The sequence below is a fragment of the Oratosquilla oratoria genome, chromosome 25 (assembly GCF_046742065.1).
Source record: "Oratosquilla oratoria isolate Oo_2021 chromosome 25, ASM4674206v1, whole genome shotgun sequence".
NCBI lineage: Eukaryota > Metazoa > Arthropoda > Malacostraca > Stomatopoda > Squillidae > Oratosquilla > Oratosquilla oratoria.
In genome coordinates, this window is record NC_134801.1 from 23,003,580 (window position 1) to 23,027,678 (window position 24,099).

The following is a 24,099-nucleotide window of genomic DNA, read 5'->3' on the forward strand; positions in this document are numbered from 1 at the left end:
TGGGGTAAAAAGGGTACTGAGAAAGAGGGGAATGTCTGTTGAGAAAGAAAGGGAAAAGACAGAGGATTGGGGTGAGTAGAGAATGGCTGTTTATGGATGATGCTGCGATGCATGGAAGGGAGTGGGTGGGGGATGGAGTACATGTGAATGATATAGACAGCCCAAAGGGATTTCTCCCTGTACTCTTTTTTCTACTTGAGGGGACGGAGAGGAGGGATCACCGATTAAATGAAGTGGCCTTGCTGTGGATGTGCTGTGTCTTGCTGCATGGCTTCTGACCCAGGGCAGTGGGCATGATGCAGGAGTGACCTGTCATCAAAGAGGAGCCAAGAAAAGAGGAAGGGAGGGGTGGTGAATGGGAGTGGAGTATGTGGGGATGAAATGGGTGGGAATAGATTTATGCCTTTGACTTTGGCTACCTCCCTTGTAAAGGGGACGAGGTCCTTGGTATATGTATGTATATGTGTTGTATACCACTTTTATTCATTTTGAATATGAAATTTAGCACTGGAGTAGTAGTGGAGACTTGGGGTGAGTGGAGTTAATTTTACTTTGCATTTCTGAACACTCCCTAAATCCAAACACCTCATGACCCAATTAATTTGGGCATGGGAGGGACTATTACATATTACTGTTTATGGGCCAAAAAGTCTTCTTTTTATGTACCAAAAGGTCTCCTGTCTATGGACCAAAGTCTCCTGTTGGCATGCTCTTACCCTTTATAACTGGGGTGGCTGACCACAAGCACACACCTACTTTATATGTATACATAACCCACTTAATGCTCCTATCTCAGCGCCTCATGGATGAAGGACCATCCCTGTTCCCTACCACAATGTTCAGATCAAGAGCAATGGAACAATGCACAGCACTTCCACAACATGGCCCAACAGTTGGCACTGTTGTACCTACATCACTGCCTTCATTGAGTAGTCAGAGGTTGCTAAACCACAAGGAAGCAGATATTGTCATCCTGATGAGTTCACCAAATTTCAAGGTCCACTCTAGGCTCCTAATCTGCCAGATCCTACTATCACTCTTAAAACATCTTTACAATTCATGAAGATAAATGTTAGCTGTTAAGACTAAGTAGCAACTAATGTTAATGGATTAACTTGTATGTTCAAATTTACTGAGGAAAAGAAAGAAACCATACAAAATATTTCCTATTAAGTTGGTTACTCAACTTCATCATAAGGTGACCATCCCCCTCCATATCCATCCCATCTCAACTTGGGGAGGAAGGGTATTCCTGTCCAATGCCACACTACTTCGGTCAAAATCAATCTAGTGAGGTAAAGCTCTTCTACAGCATGGCCGTCACAGCTGAAACAAGTTTCCCCTCACTGCTTCCTTATATGGCCACTCCCCCCCCACCTCATCCAATCAGAAAGAATTATGGTGCTGGTAAGAACCTTCTAGTTCATGTCAACATTTATATAATAACAAATGTTAGCTCAAGTTTCAATAACTGTAAACTACCAGCCCCACAGTGGCTGGCAATGGTGCTCAGGCCCTATCATAGATCTCTCCAAAACGAAATACTGGATTATTGTCTATGTTGTATTAGTGTAGAACTGATTCTTTGTCACTGGCTTATATGAGCTACAGGAGGAAGGGAACAGTTACTGGGAGTCAGCTGTCCTTGTGTGAAAAGGTGGAGGAAAGCAGTCAAAGGTGAAAGAGAAATCATGGGCCCAGTCAGTGTCAGCCCCTTTGGGGTGCAACTCCAGTCAGAGGTGAGGGTGCTGACAAGTGCTAAAAAGATGAATGGCAAGATGTTTCTCTGTGATGTCCATCTTTCAGGACCACCACTTACAGGTACCTGTTATTGGTCCTACATAGATAAAATTCATCTACCTCATATTCACTGGTAGAACATACTTCAACATTCTCAGCATTATATAAACAAATATAATCAATTTACCTCATATTCATTAGTTAGATATGCTTTCATCTTCTCTTCACTGATTCTTCCTGCTCCTGAATAGAAGGACCCGACACTAGTGCATGGGATGAAGGAAGACACATCTGAAAATAATGGAAGCATGAGGTTATATAAACCAGCATGAGACCTACTGGTATATGACAAAAGTAACTACTGTACAATGGAACCTTTATATTCAAACAACCCCCCACCCCCACCCAAAAAAAAAAAAAAAAAAAAAAAAAAAAAAATATATATATATATATATATATAATCTTTACTAAAATTTGCTCTTATATTATTTGAGCACTGCTTCAATAACCAAACCAACTGAAGCCAACTGTTATGTTATGAAAACAAGTCCTATAGTCAGTTTGTTATCAGTTCAATCAGTAAACATCTCTTATTTGAGTTCCATGAAACTTTTTGTGTGGTTGAAATCTGCTCAGCATCTTGCAGCTGATATTTTAGGGTCTATATAGGGTGCCCCTTACAACCAGAGCCACATATAATTTTCTGTGATGAAGGAAATCTCTTTTCAGAGAAAAATGATGCTACATTACTATACAGCAACTGTCCCTCTGTTATGCTATCCCCCACTCTTAATACTATCCTGTACCACTCCTCTGAATATACATTTCCTCTTTTGCCAAACTCTGTGGTAGGAGAGAAAAAATGCTGCCACTAAATGTTCCCACTTGAGTCGTAAAAGGCGACAAAAATGGAATGGGGATATGACTAGGCATCCTATTCTCTATAGCCACAAAGGGGACACTTCTAAAAAAAGCAAAGGCATAATAGGGTCTGGGAGGAGTTTTCCAACTAGAACCCTAAGGTTTGGGTCTTTTAATGTGTGTGGATATGGTACAGATAAGAGTAAAAGGGAAGAAATAGGCAGTATGTTTGTGAGAAGATGGATGTGTTGGTATTAAGTGAAACTAAGTTGAAAGAGAGGGGTGAGTTTGAGTTTGGGAGTGTAGTGGGGAGGTTGTCAGGAGTGAAGAGAGGATGAAGGAGAGAAGGAATGGCTATATTAGTAAGTGAAGAGATAGGTAAATGTGTGGTGGAGTGGAAATTCGCCTTGTATACCATCTGAAAAGAAAAGGAATCTATGTGATTTATTTAGTGAAAAGAGTGAAAATTCTTGGTTCTAAGATCACAAACAACTGAAGAAATAGTATATGTAACAACAGTGAATCTGAGGGGAAATTACTGAAGTGGACCATATTAGAGGTTACTCACTGATTTGGAGGTTGAATATGTTGCTTTTCATTCTTAACTGGTACAAAATCATTATATTCAAGCTTATTTGATCACTCACTTTTTTCACATTATTCCAATTTGGTATCACCTCTGAACACACATATATATATATATATATATATATATATATATATATATATATATATATATATATATATATATATATATATATATACATACACATATCTTATATCAAGGGCATCTTTCCTCTTACAAGGGAGGTAGCCTGCCAAGGTATGCACCTACCCCTACCCATTGTTTTCCTTTCATCTTAACTGCTCATGGATGAAGGATTATCCCTGTCTACTGTCCACTGTCTGGGTCAGAAGCAATGTAGTAAGACACAGTACATCCACAGCATGTTTTGCTGCATAGCTTCTGACCTGGGCAGCAGGCAGGAGACAGGGATATATACATACACACACACATATATGTGTATATATATATATATATACACACCATAGGCTTCTTCCCCTTATAAGGGAGTTAGCCAAGTCAAAATGCATGTAGCTCCTCCCACCAATTCCACTCCCATCCACCATACTTTCCTCCCTCTCATCTTAGCTCCTCATGGATGATGGGTCATCCCTGTATCCTGCCCACTGCCCTGGGTCAGAAACAATGCAGCAAGGCAGAGTGCATCCACAGCAAGGCTGCTTCACTTAATTGGCGACCTCCCCTCTCCACCCCGTCATGCAGAAAAAGAGAAGACGAGGAGATATCCCTTCAGGCTGCATCAAAATACCATTTACACATAACCACTCACTACACCACCCCCATATCCTGCACCCTTTATATATATATATATATATATATATATACACACACACACACACATACACTGAAAGAGTGTATAGACGAACTGACAGACACATTATACAAGATAATAGATTTCTCACTCAAAGAAGGAAGGGTACCGCAAGATTGGAATGATGCAAACATAGTACCAATATATAAAGGAGGAAATAGGGAAGATCCTACAAACTTCAGACCGGTATCCCTTACAAGCACAGTAGCAAAAATAAGTGAAAAAGTCATCAGAAACAAATGGACCAAACACTTGAAAGAAAATAAAATAGTAAACCCAAAACAATTTGGCTTTAGAAGTGGAAAATCATGTACCACAAACCTAATTTGCTTTTACTTGAGATTAATTGAGATAATACAAGAAAGAGATGGCTGGGCAGATTGTGCCTTCTGGGACTTGCAGAAGGCATTTGACAAAGTACCACATAAAAAATAAATAAGAAAAATTGAAATAATAGGAGGAATACAAGGTAAGCTGCTGGAATGGATAAAGGATTTCTTAATTGGGAGAAAAAAGAGAGTGGTACTTAGAGACAAAAATTTGAACTGGGAAGATGTGAAAAGTGGCATCCCACAAGCCTTTGTATTGGCTCCTTTAATGTTTGCCATATACTGTATATAAATGATATGGATGAGGGACTAAATTGTTACATGAACTTCTTTCTATATCTTTTTTCAACCACAAATCACTTTTAATTCCATGCCATCGCAGTCGAGACTGAAGAATCGCTCGATGGAGGCATTCGTTGGAAATTGAAACGTGGATGAGCCAAGGATTCGAACCCAGCTAACCCGTAACAAAGTTACAGTAACTTTGATATGGGTTAGCTGGGTTCGAATCCTTGGCTCATCCACATTTCAATTTCCAACGAATGCCTCCATCGAGCGATTCTTCAGTCTCGACTGCGATGGCATGGAATTAAAAGTGATTTATGGTTGAAAAAAGATATTAATTGATCACTGGGAACCATTCAGTGTAAATGTATGAACTTCTTTGCTGACAATGCTAAATTACTCAAGAGAGTAAGAACAGAAGAAGATTGCAGATCGCTACAAAAAGACTTACACAAAATATGGGAATGGAGTCAGAGATGTGAGATGAACTTCAATATTAAGAAATGTAGCATAATGGAATTTGGAAAAAGCAAAAATAGAGTATTGGGTCAATATAAAATTGGAAACAAGGAAGTCAAAAAAGTTGATTCAGAAAGGGACCTGGGAGTAATCATCTCAAGTGACTTGACACCTGATAAACATGTCAATAAATTATTTGGAGAGACTTTTAACTTATTAAGATCAATGAAAGTGGCCTTCGACTACATGGATGAGGAGATGGTTAAAAAAATAGTGGTTACACTGATAAGACCTAAACTAGAATATGCTGCAACACTGTGGGCACCTAGCACAAAGAAGAACATAAGAAAATTAGAAAGAATCCAAAGAGCAGCAACAAAAATGGCACCTACACTGTCAAATCTGACATACGAACAAAGACTGGAGAAATTAAATCTATCAACACTGGAACAGAGAAGAGAAAGAGGTGACCATTTACAGAATTATGAAAGGAATGGAAATTCTTGATAGAGACGACTTATTAAAGTGGGACAAGAGAAACAAGAGGACACGAAAAGAAGCTAAAGAAGGACAGTTACAGAAGAGACCTGAAAAAGAATAGCTTCCCACATTGAGTGATTGATGTCTGGAACAAACTAAACAGAGAAACAGTGAGTGCCAAAACTATACACGATTTTAAGAATAAACTGGATGTGGAGATATACGAAAACGGGTCACTACAAGCATAGCTCTCATCCCATAAATGCAGTTTACAGAGTATGGGGGTCACACAGGTACAACTACAATAAATATAATCAAGATGCCGACGTCGGCATCCTCGCGTACCCACTTGCTCCTCATGACGCCTACGTAGGCGTCACCGTATGGAGTTTAGAAAAAGTAAAAAAAATATTAGGTCAATACAAAATTGGTACAACGGAAGTAAAGAAAGTTCCAAAAAGGACCTAGGAGTAATTATCACCAAAGACATGTCCCCAGACAAGCTTACAAACAAAATAATCAGAGAAACCTACAATTTACTAAGATCAATAAAGGTGGCTTTTAATTACTTGGATGAAGTAATGGTAAAAAAATATATATATATATCAGTTACATTGCTAAGACCAAAATTGACATAAGAACAAAGATTGGCTAAACTGGAACTACCAACCCTGGAACAAAGAAGAGAAAGAGGAAATCTATTGGCCATTTACAGATCTGAGGACACTGATATGATGTTTGCCATGATGTCACCACCAGTGCATGTGTTGCACACAGTTAAAGTAGCAACCACCTGATGGACTAGGAGAATATAGAACTTCTGGTATATGAGCCTGACAAGATATTTAATATTTGGAAGCAGCCATCATACAAGGGCATGTTCAATATCTCATCCCACCTGATTCCTTTAATACCCCTTGCCAACAAAATTTTAAGCTTTGGGGGAATGAAAAGTGTCATGATAAATAGTTATTTGTGGATAGATGCAAAGAGAAGATTATATGAAGGGGTGATTGTGCCTATGACACTGTATGGCATTGGAAACTTGGAATCTAAGGGAGGCAGAGAGTAAAAGTTTCAATGTGTATGAGATGGAGTGTCTAAGAAGTATGTTGGTGGTTATGAGGATGGATAGAGTGAGAAATGAGGTGATGAGGAGAGTAGTGGTGGAAAGGGAGCTGGCAGATAGGGATGATGAAAGACTATTGGGATGGTTTGGGCATGTGGAAGACCAAGAAAGAAATGGATGTTGGAATGAAGGGAGCTGAGATGAGAGTGGAAGGGAATATCTACTGAGCATGGGAGAGAGAAGACAAAAGATAGGCATGAGTGGAAAACTGTTGTGGATGGACAAGAAATTGTCTCCTCTATTTTCCCATAAGAGGAGGAGGGAGGGTCACTATGTAAATGAAGTGGTGGCCCTGCTGTGGATGTGGTGCACCTTGTTGCACTGCTTTTGACCCATGGAGTAGGCAGGAGACAGGGATGATCCTTCATTTAAGAGTAGTTAAGATAAAAAGTGAAAAAATGGGTGATGGACAGGAGTGAAATGGGTGGGAGTAAGTACATGCCTTGGCTGGCTACTTCACTTATAATTGGGGGAGAGGGGTTTCATAGATCATTAAATAGTTTTTTACTTTTTTTATGTTTGTGATGTTTTTATTTAATGGTGTTGCAACAATTTTGCTGCAGCTTTTTGCAATGATGAATAAATTAAAGTTCTACTAAAACACGGTTTTATTGGTGATAAGTAGCACACACACACACGACTGGTCTCTTCAACATTTTAATCTGAACTTCCTGCATCATTAACCTCTCCACAGCCCCTAGGTCTAAGAGACCTCTATCAGGATGCTTTGGAACTAATCTACATGCCATTAATTCCCATCAATGAAATATATTAAGTTTTTAAAGGTTAATAAGGATACTACAATTTAGATTATGAAACCAGAATGTTCACATAATTTGAATATGACTTAGATGCTAACAATAATAATAATAATAATATTCTACGTCAAGGCAAGAATGCTTCTTCTTCTTGTGTGTGGATGCTATAGATATCCAGCTGGTGGCTTGATGCCTATAGGCTACATGGTCTAGGTCTAAGCACTCCTAGTTTGAGTACACTATGCAACATGGCCTAATGTTATGTATAACAATGGTTGTAATTGTTCCTTTTCTTGTTCTATTAAGATGTATTTCTTTTTAATTTATTCCTTTTTTTCATTAAGGTGGCTATCTCACATGTGTAATTGGAGTTGAGTTTTTTCCCATAGCCTCAAAGAATGTATTCATTGCTTGCCTTCTCAATGGTAGTGACTGTTTCATTAACTATATCTATGGATGGGTACTGGTCTCTTTAAAAGGATTCTAACTTTTTCTCTTTATCTTCTGAATACTTTAGCCAGTTTGCTTTTTGTTAGTCTGTAAAAGTTTTCTTGTAAGTAGGTGGTATTTTCTGCTATAGTTCTTTGGTAATCTTAACTGGGACATGGTCTGAAGGAATATCTTGTATTGTTTCCTATACTGTTTGTGTTTGTATTGTAGGGAGAAGTACATAGTTATGCCAGGGGAAAATGCTTGTGCTGAGGTTATCTACTGGGGTTTACTTGAGTATGTTTAGGCTAGTGAGTTGTTCAAGTATTTTGTGTCCTTTTAGATATGCTCTTTGTGTGTTAAGCCAGACTGGATGTTGTGCACTTAGATCACCTGCCATGATGTGTTTGTTAATAATTGTAGTGGTTAGAGGGACGAAGACTCTTAGGATTAATGTAGCGGATAGGTTATTCTTGAGGGTAGGTTGTTTTCTTTATTTGTGTTTCCATATACCATAAGCTTTTTCCCCCTTATAAGGGAGGTAAACAAGTTAAAGGCACATACACACTCCCACTCATTCCACTCCCATCCACCACACTTTCCCCCTCTCATCTTAGCTCCTCATGGATGATAGGTTATCCCTGTATCCTGCCCACTCCCCTGGGTCAGAAGCAATGTAGCAAGACACAGTATATTCACAGCAAGGCTGCTTCACTTGTTCAGCGAGCCCTTCCCCCATCCCCTCATGCAGAAAAAGAGAAGATGGGTAGAAATCCCTTCAGGCTGTCAAAATATTATTCACACACGAGCACAACTTACCCGTCCCTCCCTTCCTTATATAACAGTATCATCTATACAAACTCTCCACTCATCCCTATCTCTTGCCTTCTCCCTTCCTTACTCAACAGATATTCCCCTCTTGCTCAACATCCCTTCACTTCATTCATCCATCTCAGTTTTGGTTGTCCCCTCAAGTTCACTCTCTCCACCTCTACTTTCCACACCTCTTTTACTAAGCTTTCATTACTCATTTTTCCCATGTATCCAAACCATCCCAATAATCTTCATCAGCCCTATCTGTCATCTCCTTTTCCACTCCCACTTTCCTCCTCACCTCTTCATTTCTCACTCTATCCAACCTAGTAACCCCTACCATACTTCTCAGACATTTCATCTCAAACACATTTGAACTTACCCTCTCTGTCTCTTTTAAATTCCGAGTCTCTGTCCCATACAATGCCATCGGCATGATCACCCCTTCATACTGTCTCCTCTTTGCATCCATTCCCAGATACCTATTTCTCATAACAGTTTTTAATCCCCCCAAGACATTTACTTAATTTTTGCAATCTACAATGGTGTTTGGATTGTGATTTCATTGTGGTGGCTGTTACTGTTTGTTTGGTTTCTCTTGTTTCAGTGGAGAAGGGTATGCTCTTGTATATTAGTTATAAGTCCACCTTTGTATTTTATGTTGTCTTTACTACTGAATAATCACTGAATTATGTATTGTGATCTGTGGTGTCATTTTTGTTTCTTGGATTAGTGTAATACGAATGTTGTGTTTGTGTAACAAATGGAGCATTTTGGAGTCTGTGATATAATTAATATTTATTTCATGTATATTTAGGGTGTGTTTTTGGGTGTGAATTGTCATGTGTCAGTTGCAGTTCCAATTTCTTGTGTATTGGCTTGTTTTGGAAAGTATTAAACTTGTTAGGTGGAACCAATTGTGGCACATGTTGTATTTGATGTGTGCATAGTTTATAGATTTTCTGCATGTGAGCCTGAGTTGGTTTCAACATTACTAGCTAACAGGAAAAGAGGGAGGGCAGGTCCCAGTGTACTGACATCCTTCAATGAAAAAAACAGGAAAATAGATGAGGAAGATGGTTTGGAATTTGGGAGAAAGAATAAGAATGAATATGGTCTGGTCTAAAGACAGGTGCTGGCCCCCCTGAGGCTGCATCTCCCTGAAGAAACTGGGGATTAAGGACTTGTTTGGAGAAGTTCTTCAGGTCTGGGAGATGATGACTAGCTATCCTCTCACTGTGTTGATTTTTCTTTACCATCAATCATTCTCTTGAAACTGTAGCAGGAACATAAAGTCTAGCGGCTCCAGTTGGTAAGTCTTAAAGGGACAGAGGCTAGAGAAAGAGTTTTAAAGTATCTTGAATTACATGTAGCAGGAAATAGAGGAGTGGGGGAGGATATAAATTACAGAGTAAGGGAAGCAAGTAAGTGTCTTAGGGGAATGAAAAGTGTCTAGAGAAATTGGAAACTGGGGATGAACACAATGAGGAGGCAGTATGAAGAGATGATTCTACTAATAATACTGTATGAGGCAGAGACTTGGAATTTAAGAGGCAGACAGGAATAATTTGAATATGTTTGAAATAAAATATTTAAGAAATACAGTGGGAGTTACGAGAATGAGTAGAGTAAGAAATGAGGCGATGATGCTAAGAGTATGGATGGAAAGAGAGCTGGCATATAGGGTTGATAAAAGAATACTAGGGTGGTCTGGGCATATGGAAATGAATGAATGAAAAAAGATAAGCAAAAAGAGTGTGGAAAGCAGAGGGGTCCTGGAGTGACCTTGGGGAAGACCAAGATTGGGATGGATGGATGGGATGAAGGGAAGTTGGGAAAGGAAAGGGCAAAAGATAGATGTGAATAGAGAATAGTGAATGGACGATAATCAGGTGGTTCATAGGGATTTCTTCTTGCCTACTATGTATACTCCTTGAATGGATGAGGGGAGGTAGGGTTACTGTGTAATGAAGCAGCGGAAGTAACCTAGCTTCTGCTGTCATTACTCAGGACCTCCTACAGAGCTCTCTGGGAAGAAACTTTGGACTACTCTGTATTATATTGGTGTAGGACTGTTTCTAAGTCACTGGCTAAAAGTAGGAGGGGAGCAGATGCCATTTATCAACTCTCCATTTATGAAAAGGTGTAAGAAATACTGATAAACAGACATTTTGTGACCAGTCCAGAGAGTTAGTGTTAGTGTCAGCCCCTCTTGGGTGCACCTCATTATCACCCATTCACCTTTTCATAATGTATCACATCATACAGGCAGCTACTTTTAGCCTGTCAATCCTTATATGTATGTACAATTCTATACATGATTAAAAGTATGTTTCTTGAACATGATATGATGATATGGTTTAATGTCACACACTCCCCCCTATTGGGAGGCTAGGATGGTGCCCCTCACAGAGGGCTTTGTACATACATACATATACCAAGGCTTTTTCCCCCTTACAAGGGGGGTAGCCAAAAAGAAAAAGGCACAAAATCATTCCCACCCATTCCATCCCTGAATACACTCCACACCCCTCCACCCTCCCTCTTATCTTAGCACCTGAATGACGGGTCATCCCTGCACCTTGTCCACTGCCCTGGGTCAGAAGCAGTGTCGCAAGACACAGCACATCCACAGCAAGGCCGCTTCATTAAATCGGTGACCCCCCCCTCTCCGTCCCCCCATTGCATAAAATGAGAGGACGGGGAGAAATTCCTTCGGGCTGCGTCAAATTTTGCTCACACATACTACCTCACCCCCCATCCACCCGCCCATTCCACCTCATGCAATCACAACATCATCCCTATACAACTATTCTCCATTCACCCCTGTCTTCTGTCCTCTCCCGTCCTTCCTCAACAGACATTCCCCTCTTCCCCAAAGCCCCCTTCACCCCATCCATCCACCTCATCCTAGGACGTCCCCTCATGTTCACTCCCTCCACATCTGCCTTCCACACCTCTTTTACTAGTCTTTCTTCACTCATTCTTTCCATGTGTCCAAACCATCCTAATATTCTTTCATCAACCCTATCTCCCAGCTCCTTTTCCACCCCTGTTCTCCTCCTCACCTCCTCATTTCTCAATCTATCTAGCCTAGTAACCCCCATCATACTTCTCAGACACCTCATCTCAAACACATTCAAACTCCTTCTCTCTTCTTCTCTCATGTTCCATGTTTCTGCCCCATACAGTGCTGTTGGCACAATCACTCCTTCATACAGTCTCTTAGCATCCATTCCCAAATGTCTATTCCTCATTACACTCTTTAATCCACCAAGGCATTTACTCGCTTCTCTCAATCTACATTCTACCTCTACTTTCACTCCACCTTTCCCTGCCACATTTGCACCCAAGTATCTAAAACTATCCACTTCCTCCAGTCGCTCTCCCTTAATGCTCACTTCCAGTCTACTGCCACTTTCACCCCTTGTACATCTCATCACCTTACTTTTACCCACATTTATCTATAGCTTTCTTCTATCACATACTCTCCCAAACTCTGCCACCAACTTCCTCAATCCCTCCTCCAATCCTGCCACAAGCGCAGTGTCGTCCGCAAACAACAGCTGGCTCACCTCCCACTTTTCTCCATTTTCTTTAACCATCTCCAATCCCTTGCCCACTACCCTTGCATTTACCTCTCGCACCACCCCATCCATGTATAAGTTGAACAGCCAGGGGGACATAACACATCCTTGACAAAGTCCCACCTTTACCTCGAACCACTCACTCTCTCCATTTCCAATCCTGACACAAGCTCTACTATTCTCATAAAAACTCTTGACAACTCCCAGAAGCTTTCCTCCTATCCCGAGGGCTTTGTAGCGTGGAATTAAATGAACCATGCCCTTGGTTCAACTTCACTGGTGGCAAGATTCGAACCGCCCTCACCTCGACCTGCCACAAGTAATGACGCCCTAACCCACTCAGCCAGCGAGCTTCCACGTTAAGCTTTTATTCAAGATTGATGTGCTGCAAGAAAGGGAGGGCTGGATGGACTGTGTGCCTTGGTCGAAAGAAGGCTTTTGATAAAATACCTCACTCACCGTCTGGGGTATTGGCTGCATGTTATCGTGGGGTTAAAAGCTGCTCAGTATCATGCAGCTGATACTTTAGGGTCTATATGGGGTGCCCCTAAGAACCAGAGCCACACATTATTTTGTCTGTGATAGAGGAAATCTCTTTTCATAGAGAAATGTTGATACTTTATTATACTGTGACTGTCCCTCCATTATGCTGTCCCCTAACTCGTAATACTCTTCTGTAACACTTCCCTGAATGTTCATTTCCTTTTTTTGCTGAACCCTGTGGTGGGGGAGAAAAATACTACCACAAAGTGTTCCCACTCATGACATCAATGCAAACTGACCTAGTGAACAAATTGAGGATTCAGGATGGGTGTCCCTTGGTGAAATTCACAGAACCAAGGGTAATAATATTTGGGAAAAGAATGAAAATTAAGCTCTGTTTAATTCCCCTCTCTTATACAGAGTAATGGAACCTAAGTTGGATGATCGGAAGCAAAGGAGTTTCCCACAGAGGAAAGTGAGAGATGTAATGTAAAGTAAAAGTACAAAAGAAAGTCGGCCCATAGAGACAATAACAGTGGTGAAAGGGGACCAGAGAAGGGAACAGTGGATGGAGCATCAGTGGTAACAGTAAGAGAATGACAGAATTTTTTTTATGTAATAAAAAGATGTTTTGGAAGGAAATTATGAGAGGATGAGAAGGCGAATTAAGCAGAGAAGAAAAGGTAAAAGGTGCAAATGGAGAGATGATAATGGAAGAAATGGCAGTAAGAGGAAAATGTGCAGAGTATTTTAGGGAGATGCTAAATGTGAAGGAGGATAGGGAGGAAAAGGCAGTTGCAGTGGGTAGTACTAAGAAAATGACAGTGATTAATGAGGAAAAGGGAGGAGAAACAAGGAAAGATGAGGTGAAAGCAGTTATCAAAATGATGAGAGCAGGTAAGGCACCTGGGTTGGATGGGTGTCATGTGGAATGTCTAAAAAAGGGAGGTACAGTGATGGTGGACTGGCTGGTGAGGTTGTTTAATGTTTGTCTAAAAGAGGGTAGAGTGCCAGAGGACTGGAGGAGTGCCTGTATAATTTCACTTTACAAGGGAAAAGGGGACAAGCGTGACTAGTAGTTTCAGAGGGATCAGTTTGTTCAGTGTAGTTGGGAAGACTTCTGGAAGGGTTTTGATTAAGAGGATTAAGAGATGATTTGAGGGAGTAATTGGTGAGGAACAGTGTGGGTTTAGGACAGGTAGGGGTTGCATCTTGTTTCAAAACCCAACTGGAGGACTACTTCTTTCTCAAGGAAGAGTTGATTTTCAGCTACAAGATCTGCCTACCCAAGTCTGTTCTAATTAAGGGGCACATTTCAAGTCTGAACCTCAAACAGTAAATAAAAAGAATGCATGCCACCAAATTCACGCAGTTTGAGGAGAGGGTGAAGGTAGGTTCTTTTTATGGGAAAGCTAGGCATAGGTTTCATTAGATTTGAGTAGTTGCACTTTGTTGAGCTCTTTATCACTGTCATCTCCAAAGAAAGCATGTCAGCAAACCATTAGGGAGTCTTTAAGCATCACAGCTACTGCCAGCAGCATGACGGATAAACGGAATCATGGTAACTTCCATTACATTCTTTTTAAATTAACTGAGTAACAATTAAGAAAGTTAACTTTTTGGTTAATGGTGCCCACCTCTGTATACAGTATATATCATATATATATATATATATATACCAAGAGCTTTTTCCCCCTTACAAGAGAGGTAGCCAAGTCAAAGTCAGGTAACCCTTTCCCCACTCTCATGGATGATGGGTCATCCCTATATCCCACCCACTGCCCTGAGTCAGCAGCAATACAGCAAGACATAGCACAGCCACAGCAAGGCTGCTTCATTTAATTGGAGACCCCCCCCCCCTCCATTTCCTCATAAGGAAAAAGGGAAGATGGGGAGAAATCCCTTTGGGCTGCATCAAAATATCATTCACACATACACCATCACCATCACCCCCATCCCCCACCCACTCCCTTCCAGGCATCACAGTATCATCCAGCACTTGCAAACCTATCATACGAGGAGAGATTGGCTAAACTGGAGTTACCGACACTGGAGCAAAGAAGAGAGAGAAGTGACCTATTGACCATCTACAGAATCATGAAAAGCAGAGATACTTGATAGAGAGGACTTAACTGGGACGAGAGAAACACAAGAGGACATGGAAAGAAAATAAAAAAACAGCTATAGAAGAGAACTGAAGAAAAACAGTTTTCCACCTAGAGTTTTGGACACTTGGAACAAACTGGATAATGAAATAGTATGCGCAAAAACCATTCATGAGTTTAAAAGCAAACTAGACACTGCAAGATACAATGGTGGGACACCATGAGCATAGCTCCCCTTCCCGCAAAATACAACTAGGTAAATACACAACCATTCTCCACTCATCCCTATCTCCTATCTTCTCCCTTCCTCAACAGACATTCCCCTCTTTCCCAATACCTCTTTTACCCCATCCATCTCATCCTTGGTTGCCTCCTCATGTTCACTCCTTCCACACCTTTTACTTATCTTTCTTCATTCATTCTTTCCATGTGTCCAAACCATCCCAATAATCTTTCATCAAACCTATTTCCCAGCTCCCTTTCCACACCCATTCTCCTCCTCATTTCTCACCCTATCCAGCCTAGTAACCCCTACCATACTTCTCAGGCACCTCATCTCAAACACATTCAAACTCTTCCTCTCTTATATTCCATTTTCTGCCCCATACAGTGCTGTCAGCATAATTAACCCTTCATACAATTTCCTCATAGCATCCATTCCCAAATCTCTATTTCTCATTACTTTTTAATCCCCCAAGGCATTTACTTGTGTCTCTCACTCTACATTCTACCTCCACCTCCACTCCTCCCTAAGTATCTAAAGCTGTCCACTCCCTCCATTCTCTCTCCCTTAATACCCTCCCCCCTCTCCTACCGTCCCGCCTCTCCTGTGTTTCTTGTGATAAGCTCATTTAGACTCTCCTTCCAAGACTGCGACTTTTCCACTTTCCTTCAGGGGGAGAGAATATCCACAGCATCTGCTCTCTCTCAATTTACTGCCATCCTCTACCCTTGTATGTCTCATCACCTTACTTTTACCCACATTTATCTTTAACTTCCTTCTTTCACACACCTTCCCAAACTCTGTCACTTTCTTAATCCCTCCCCTGATCCTGCTACAAGCAGTGTCATCAGCAAACAAACACTGGCTTATCTCCCATTTTTGTTAACCCTCTCCAATCCCCAGCCCATTACCCTTGCATTTACCTCTCGCACCATCCCATCTATGTATTAATTGAACAGCCATGGTGACATGACACATCTTTGGCAAAGTCCTACCTTTGCCTCAAACCACTCACACTCTGCATTTCTTTTTCAAACACAGGCTCTACTACTCTCGTAAAAACTTTTGACTGTTCTTAACAGCTTTCCTACTATCCCATATATCTGCAATACCTCCCAGTGCCTTCCTGCCTACTCTGCCATGAGCCTTTTTCAAAACCATAAAGGGCCACAAAACATCACCTTTTTCTAAAGCTTTCTCACATATCTGCCTTACCACAAAAATCTGATCTACACGACCCCTACCTCTCCTAACCCCCGTTCCTGAACAGCTACTCCCTCTGTTCCTCTCCTAATCCTCTCAAACAAACCCCTCCCATAAGCCTTCCCAACTACATTCAACAAACTGATCCCTCTGAAACTCCTTCACTCACACTTATATATATAAATAAATATATATATATATATATATATATAAATAAATATATACATATATATATATATATATATATATATATATATATATATGCTTAAAAGTGGCAGTTTGCCGACAAGATTGACAAGATAAACACCACATGAGGACGGAGCCTTTATTTGTATGACGTTTCGCTTATTACAGCTTTTTCAAGTATAAGTTGAGATACAAATGCTTGAGATTAAATAAGGGGAAAGGAGGGAACGGGGAGAGAAAAAGGGGGGGGGAAGGAAGAGGAGGAGAAGGGGGGGATTGTCCAATCCCCCCACCCTTCTCCTCTTCCTTCCCCCCCTTTTTCTCTCCCCGTTCCCTCCTTTCCCCTTATTTAATCTCAAGCATTTGTATCTCAACTTGTACTTGAAAAAGCTGTAATAAGCGAAACATCGTACAAATAAAGGCTCCGTCCTCATATGGTGTTTATCTCGTCAATATATATATATGTGTGTGTGTATACACACACACACACATGGGAGGCAGTAGCTGAAGCTTGCAACAGCCGAAGAAATACTGTGAAGGCATGTGTCCAGAGGAATGAGAAGGAAGAACACATTAGGAAGAGGAAAGAGAACATATATGGCAGAGGGTTGAAATCATACCCTCTGAGCCTGGCAGGACCTTCAACTGTGTCAAACGTAACAGTCTGTCAATGCAGAATTGGACTGTACACTCACAACTGGTGCTGCAATTCTGCATGACTGAACATGAAGCTAAGTTCCATTGTCTCCCAAGACAAACAGATGCCAACAATACATATATATAATTATATGATGACATCTTGACAAGTTGTGAGAGAGGCAGAGGGGAAAACACACAAATGGAACGAGAGTTTATTCTTTAACTAGTTTCGCACTATGGTGCCTCTTCAGACAGAAGAAGAGGAAGCACCATAGTGCGAAACTAGTTAAAGAATAAACTCCCGTTCTATTTGTGTGTTTTCCCCTATGCCTCTCTCATATAATTATATATATGTGTGTGTGTATAAACACATGTATATATGAGTATATGTAGTTATAACATATATAAACAGATAAAACAAATATATGTATGTCACAACACAACCTTATCATACCAAGGATTCTGGCCTTCTAAATCTTTCTATATGCAGTATGGTCTTTAAATAAGGAATAAATAAGACTAATTCTTGGCTATACAGAACTGTAAGTTTTTTTTTATTTACCTTAATATATTTACATTTGCACACTGTACTGCGCACACCAGTTCTGTACATTTTTTGTATACATTCCTGCTATAACCCATCAAAGTGAAGTAGCTCAAACAAAAAGCTAACCATTAAAACGAAAAGACACTCATTACATTTGATCACATTCATGTTTCAGTTGTCTCATGCTGCAGTCCCTCACAGATAAAAACATATCCACTATGTTATATTATTTATCTATTTGTTTATTTGTGTATGCATGTGTATTTCCCTAATTGTAGTATACAAGTGTCAGGAGTGAAGAGAGGATGATGGAGAGAAGGGGTGGCTATATCAGTAAATGAAGGAATAGGTAAGGATGTGGTGGAGTAGGTGATTTCTTCAAGGTAATTGTGGATGAAGGTGAAACTGGGTAGGGAGGTGTGGGTTTTTCTAAGTGCATATGGTCCTGGTAGTGAGAAAAGTATAGAGGAAAGGGAAGCTTTTTGGATCGATTTAAATGAGTGCATAGAGGGTTTAGGGAGAAATGTCAATGTAGTTGGAAGACCTCAATGCTAGGGTAGATGAACCAATAGATGGAGTGGTTGGGAAGTGTGGAGTGCCAGGAAAAAATTGTAGTGGAGAATTGATGGAGATATGTCTAGAGAGATGAAGATAGCAAACACAATATTTAGGAAGAAAGTCAAGCATAGGTATACATGGGAGAAGGTGGTGGATGGAAGAGTGGCAAATGGGGCTTTAATGGACTATATAATTGTAACCAGGAGAAGAGTAGGAAGAGTTTTGGATGTACATGTTCTATGGGAAGAGTGGAGTAATATCAGATAATTTTTTGGTGGAAGTTAAGTTGAGAGTGGAGGATAGATGGAGAAAGAGGAAAAGGACAGGGTATGGAGGTGTTTATAGTAAACTGCTTAGATGATAAAGAAAAGTACAATAAGATGAGAAATGAGTGGGAGGGAGTGAAGGATAGAGTAGAACTAGGAGTGGAGGAATGGGAATGTTTCAAGGAGGGAGTCACAAGGTGTGCAAAGTTGGTGTGGAATAAGGAGAAAATAGAAGGAAGGGTAGCGAGTGGTGGAATGGCGAAGCAAACAAGGTTGTAGAAGAGAAAAACAAGCATTCACAAGTTGGTTGCAAAATAGGATGAGAGAATCATATAAGAGGTACAAGTAAAAGTGAAATAAAGTATAAGATAAAGGAGGCAAAGAGGAGAGCAAATGTTAAATGGGGGTAAGAGTATGACAGAAAAGTTTGGAAGGAAGTTATGAGAGGATGGGGAGGCATATGAAATAGAGAAGAAAAGGTAAAAGGTGCAGATGGAGAGAGGGTAATGGAAGAGAAGGCAGTAATAGGAAGATGGGCAGAACATTTTAGGGAGATGCTAAATGTGAAGGAGGATAGAGAAGGAAAGGTGGCTGCAGTGGGAAATGCTAAGAAAATGACAGTGATGAGTGAGGAAAATGGAGGAGAAATAAGGAAAGATGAGGTGAAAGCAGTTAATCAAATGATCAGAGCAGGTAAGGCACCTGGGTTGGATGGGTGTCATATGGAGTGTCTAAAAAAGGTAGGTACAAAGATGGTGGACTGGCTGGTCAGGTTGTTTATGGCTGTCTAAAAGTGGGTAGAGTGCCAGAGGACTGGAGGAGTGCCTGTATAGTTTTGCTTTATAAGGGAAAAGAGGACAAGTGTGAGTGCAGTAGTTTCAGAGGAATAAGTTTGTTAAGTGTAGTTGGGAGGGCTTATGGGAGGGTTTTCATTGAAAGGATTAGGAGAGGAACAGAGGGAGTAATTGGTGAGGAACAGTGTGGGTTTAGGACAGGTAGGGATTGTGTGGATCAGATTTTTGTGGTAAGGGAGATATGTGAGAAAACTTTAGGAAAAGGTAAGGATGTTTTTTGGGCCTTTATGGATTTGGAAAAGGTTTATGACATTGTAGACAGGAAGGTACTGTGGGAGGTTTTACAGATATGTGGGATAGGAGGAAAGCTGTTAAGAGCAGTCAAGAGTTTTTATGAGAGTAGTAGTCTGTGTCAGAAATGGAGAGAATGAGTGGTTTGGGGTAAAGGTAGGACTTTGCAAGGGATATGTCATGTCATCATGGCTGTTCAATTTATACATGGATGGCGTGGTGCAAGAGGTAAATGCAAGGGTAATGGGCAGGTTAAAGAAAATGGAGAAAAATGAGAGATAAGCCAGTTCTTGTTTCCTGATGACACTGCACTTGCAGCATGATAAGCAGAAGGATTAAGGAAGTTAGTGACAGAGTTTGGGAAGGTGTGTAAAAGAAGGAAGTTAAAGATAAATGTGGGTAGAAGTAAAGTGATGAGATGTACAAGAGTAGAGGCTGGAAGCAAACTGGAAGTGAGTATTAAGGGAGAGAGACTGGAGGAAGTGGATAACTTCAGATACTTGGGAGCACATGTGGCAGGAAAGGGAGGAGTGGAGGTAGAATGTAGTGAGAGACACAAGTAAATGCCTTCAAGAATTAAAAAGTGTAATGAGAAATAGACATATGGGAATGGATACAAAAGGAGATCATATGAGAAGGTGATTGTGCCAACAGCACTGTATGGGGAAGAAACATTGAGCATAAGAGAGGTGGAGTTTAAATGTGTTTGAGATGAAATGTCTGAGATGTATGGTGGTGGTTACTAGGCTGGATAGAGTGAGAAATGAGGTGAGGAGAGAAGGGGTGAAAAGGGAGTTGGGAGATAGGGTGGATGAAAGAGTATTGGGATGGTTTGGACACATGGAAAGAATGAGTGAAGAAAGATTAGTAAAAGAGGTGTGGAAGGCAGAAGTGGAAGGAGTGAACATGAGGGGGCGACCAAGGAGATGGATGGATGGGAAAGAGGGGAATGTCTGTTGAGGAAGCCTGGGAGAAAACAGAAGATAGGGGTGAGTGGAGAATGGTTGTGTATGGATGATGCTGTGATAAATGGGAGTGGGTGGGGAATGGGGGTGTGAGGGACTGTGTGAATGATATCTTGACACAGCACAAAGGGATTTCTCCCAGTCTTCTCTTTTTCTGCATGAAGGGATGGAGAAGGGGAGTTGCTAAGTGAATGAAGTGGCCTTGCAGTGGATGTGCTGTGTCTTACTGCACTGCTTCTGACCAAAGGCAGTGGGCAAGATGTAGGGACGACCCATCGTCCAGGAGGAGCCAAGAAAAGAGGGTGAGAGGGGTGGTGAATGGGAGTGGAGTGTATAGGGATGAAATGGGTGGGAATGGATTTATGCCTTTGACTTAGGCTACCTCCCTTGTAAGGGGGAAAATGCCTTTGGTATACTTATGTAATATACAGGAAAGGAGCAACGCTCATTGGGTCCTATCTCCAACTCCCCAATCCATCATAGATAGCCTCATATCCATGTACAGTTCCTAATAATCTATACCCTTGATTTCCAACTAACATTTTTATATTTATGTGTTGTTTGAGCTTAGGCTATATCACCTAAGCTATTCCAAGTACTTATGCATCTATATGAAACCTGTACTTCATATCCTTTAGACATATGTTCTTTCTTAATTTGTATGTAAGTACTGTATATGTGTATTTACCTAATTGTATTTTATGGGAAGGGGACCTATGCACGTGGTGTCCTGTCTTCATATCTCGTTTCATCTAGATTGTTTTTAAATTCATGTATCGTTTTTGCACACACCACATTTTCATCTAACTTGTTCCAAACGTCTATTACCCTGTGTGGGGAAAGCTGTTCTTTTTCAGGTCTCTTCTATAATTGTCTTTATTGATTTTCTTTCTGTGTCCTCTTGTATCTCTACTATCCCATTTTATAAGATCCTCTCTATCAATAATTTCTATGCCTTTCATGTCAGTCTCTCAGTCTCTCCTCATATGATAGTTCTGAGAGTGTTGATGCCAATTTTGTAATTGCTCTTTGTATTCTTTCAAGTTTTGTTATACAATTTTTTGTACTTGGTGACCACGTTGTCGCTGCATACTCCAATCTTGGTCTTATCAAAGTGACTAGTATTTTCTTCACCATTTCTTCATCCAGGTATGTAAATGACACTTTGATTGTTCTTATTAAATCATAAGTTTCTCAGGGGGACATATTATTCATAATAATGACTCCCAGGTCTTTCTCATTTTCTACTTTTTTAATTTCTTCCTCTCCAAACTTATATGATCCCACTATTCTTTTTTTGCTTCTTCCAAATTCCATTATGCTACACTTCTTAATATTGAATTCCATCTCCAACTTCCTACTCCATTCCCATACTTTATTGAGATCACTCTGCAGCGACTCACAATCTTCTACAGTGTTCACTTTCTTCAACAATTTGCATCATCTACAAAGAAGCTCATATAACTTTCAATTCCTTTATCCATATCATTAATATATATATAGCAAACATTATTGGGGCCAGAACTGTTCCTTGTGGAACTCCACTAATCACTTCATCACAATTAAAATGTTTGTCTCTTATCACCACTCTCATTTTTCTTTCATGCAAGAAGTCTTCCATCCACTTCTGCAGTTTGCCCTGTATTCTTCAGCAGTTTCTAATTTCTTTAGCAATTTCTTATGTGGTACCTTATCAAAACCTTTTTTCAGGTCTAGAAATGCACAATCAACCCATCCATCTCTTTCTTGTATTCTATTAGCTTTGAATAGAAATGCATTAATTTTGTGACGCATGATCGTCCTTATCTAAATCCAAATTTCCTTGGATTTAGTACTTTTTTTTTTTTTCCAAATGCCTTACCCATCTAATTTTGATCATTCTTTCACAAATTTTAGCTAACGTACTTGTAAGAGAGACTGGTCTATAGTTAGTAGGGTCTTCCTTGTTTCCCTCTTCATATATTGGTACTATATTTGCTCTTTTCCAATCTTCTGGAACTTTTCTTTCTTTCAATGAACTGCTTATTAGACTATGTATTTTGTCTGTTAGTTCATTCCTGCATTCTCTCAAAATCCAGTTTGCCATTTCATCTGATCCATGCGATTTTCTGACATCGAGATTACTCAAGTGATTCATTATTTCTTTCCTTGTTACTTCTTTCATAGGGGGGACTTTCTCCTCCCTACTCTCCAATTTATCATACCTAGACTAAAATTCATGTACAGTTCTAACTTAACCTATATCCTTGATTTCCAATCATCATATCTAGACTTGAAATAATTTATTTTTCCAGCTTGGGTTATTACCTTTGAAGATATTCTAAAAATTTACTTATCTATTTGGAAAATTATATTTGTTCATGTCTTTTAAACTTGTGGTATTTCTTAAGGGAGTGTTACATCGCTTTATGGATTAGGTGAGTTTCTTTTTTTTTCAAATATATATGTAATGAATATAAGTATAAATACCCCTTACATTTGTAATTCCTCAGGGTATTGTGTTCCTCCCATGTAAGGCATAGTGAATATTTAATGAAGATATAGTAAACTCTAGTGAAGCTCTAATTTCTTAGTGGAAAATCCTTCCACATCATTCAGCTTGGTATAAAATGAAAGCTTAGAGTCTGGGGAACAAATCTTATTGAATACATTTTTTCAAACTAATACCTCTGATTTCTTATTAATCTGTTTCTCTGAATAATTAAAAAAATGCTGCAAAAATCAGGTTTCATATATTTTTTTAAATTCAAATTTCTTTTAATTTTTACTGTAGAACATAAAGAGCATTGTTTTCTTTCAAATGAAACAAAAATGATAAAAATCCATAAAGAATAACCAAAGATATTACAACAGAAAAAACAAAAACATAAACTTTACAGGATGGGGGATTTAATTTTTTGTGCCCATTTTTCATGACCATTTGTTCAATGGTTGTGATGTATTGCAAATCTCCAATTTCCTCTTCTTTGCTGATGAGGTGTTAGGTGAGGGTGAGTGGTGTGGCATGGGTAGAGGTGTAAGGTGGGCATGGTTAGTAAATGCTTGCAGAGTGCTGAGTGCCACCGTGCTGCTTTTCTCCTACTTTTCCTTCCTGTTTCTATTTCAGGCACTCACGGGCCCTCTCTATATTAGGCCGCTTCATTCTCTTGTTTCTTGTTAATTTTTCCATGATCACAACAACAATACAGGGCATGGAATCAAAACTGTTGCGTACAGTGAGAGCACCAGGAACGTCACCTTCCTTTGAACTTTTCAAGAGTACCAGTGCCCTGTCCACTGTCTTTGTGGGGTATGCTGGTGGGAGGAGTTACCAAATATTTCCATAAACACAATTCTGTAGCAAAAAAACAAATAGCTGTAGAAATGTTGATGCTATTTCAATATACAGAATATTTTCTATGCAATGGTGTTGCCAGAGGTTGCCAATATCTTATCTATTTTATGCTGTATGGAATATATATATATATATATAGAAACAAAGTACAGTTGTATAACTTTGAGTGTTGCCACCATCATAGAGGTTCTTTTGAAATGTTTACCTAAAATTCGCTCATGTACCAGAATTTATCAAA

The 24,099-nt window shown here is 39.9% G+C and overlaps 1 protein-coding gene across 3 annotated transcripts in view; it reads right to left on the reverse strand.

The window, feature by feature from the left end:
- The window catches only part of LOC143038856 (uncharacterized), a 59,391-nt gene that overhangs the window by 22,586 nt on the left and 12,706 nt on the right, over positions 1-24,099 (reverse strand). For all 3 annotated transcript variants that reach the window (XM_076208481.1, XM_076208482.1, XM_076208483.1), the window contains exon 3: positions 1,928-2,031. In XM_076208481.1, coding sequence (XP_076064596.1) covers positions 1,928-2,031 — 104 coding nt within the window. The remainder of the gene's footprint in view (positions 1-1,927; positions 2,032-24,099) is intronic.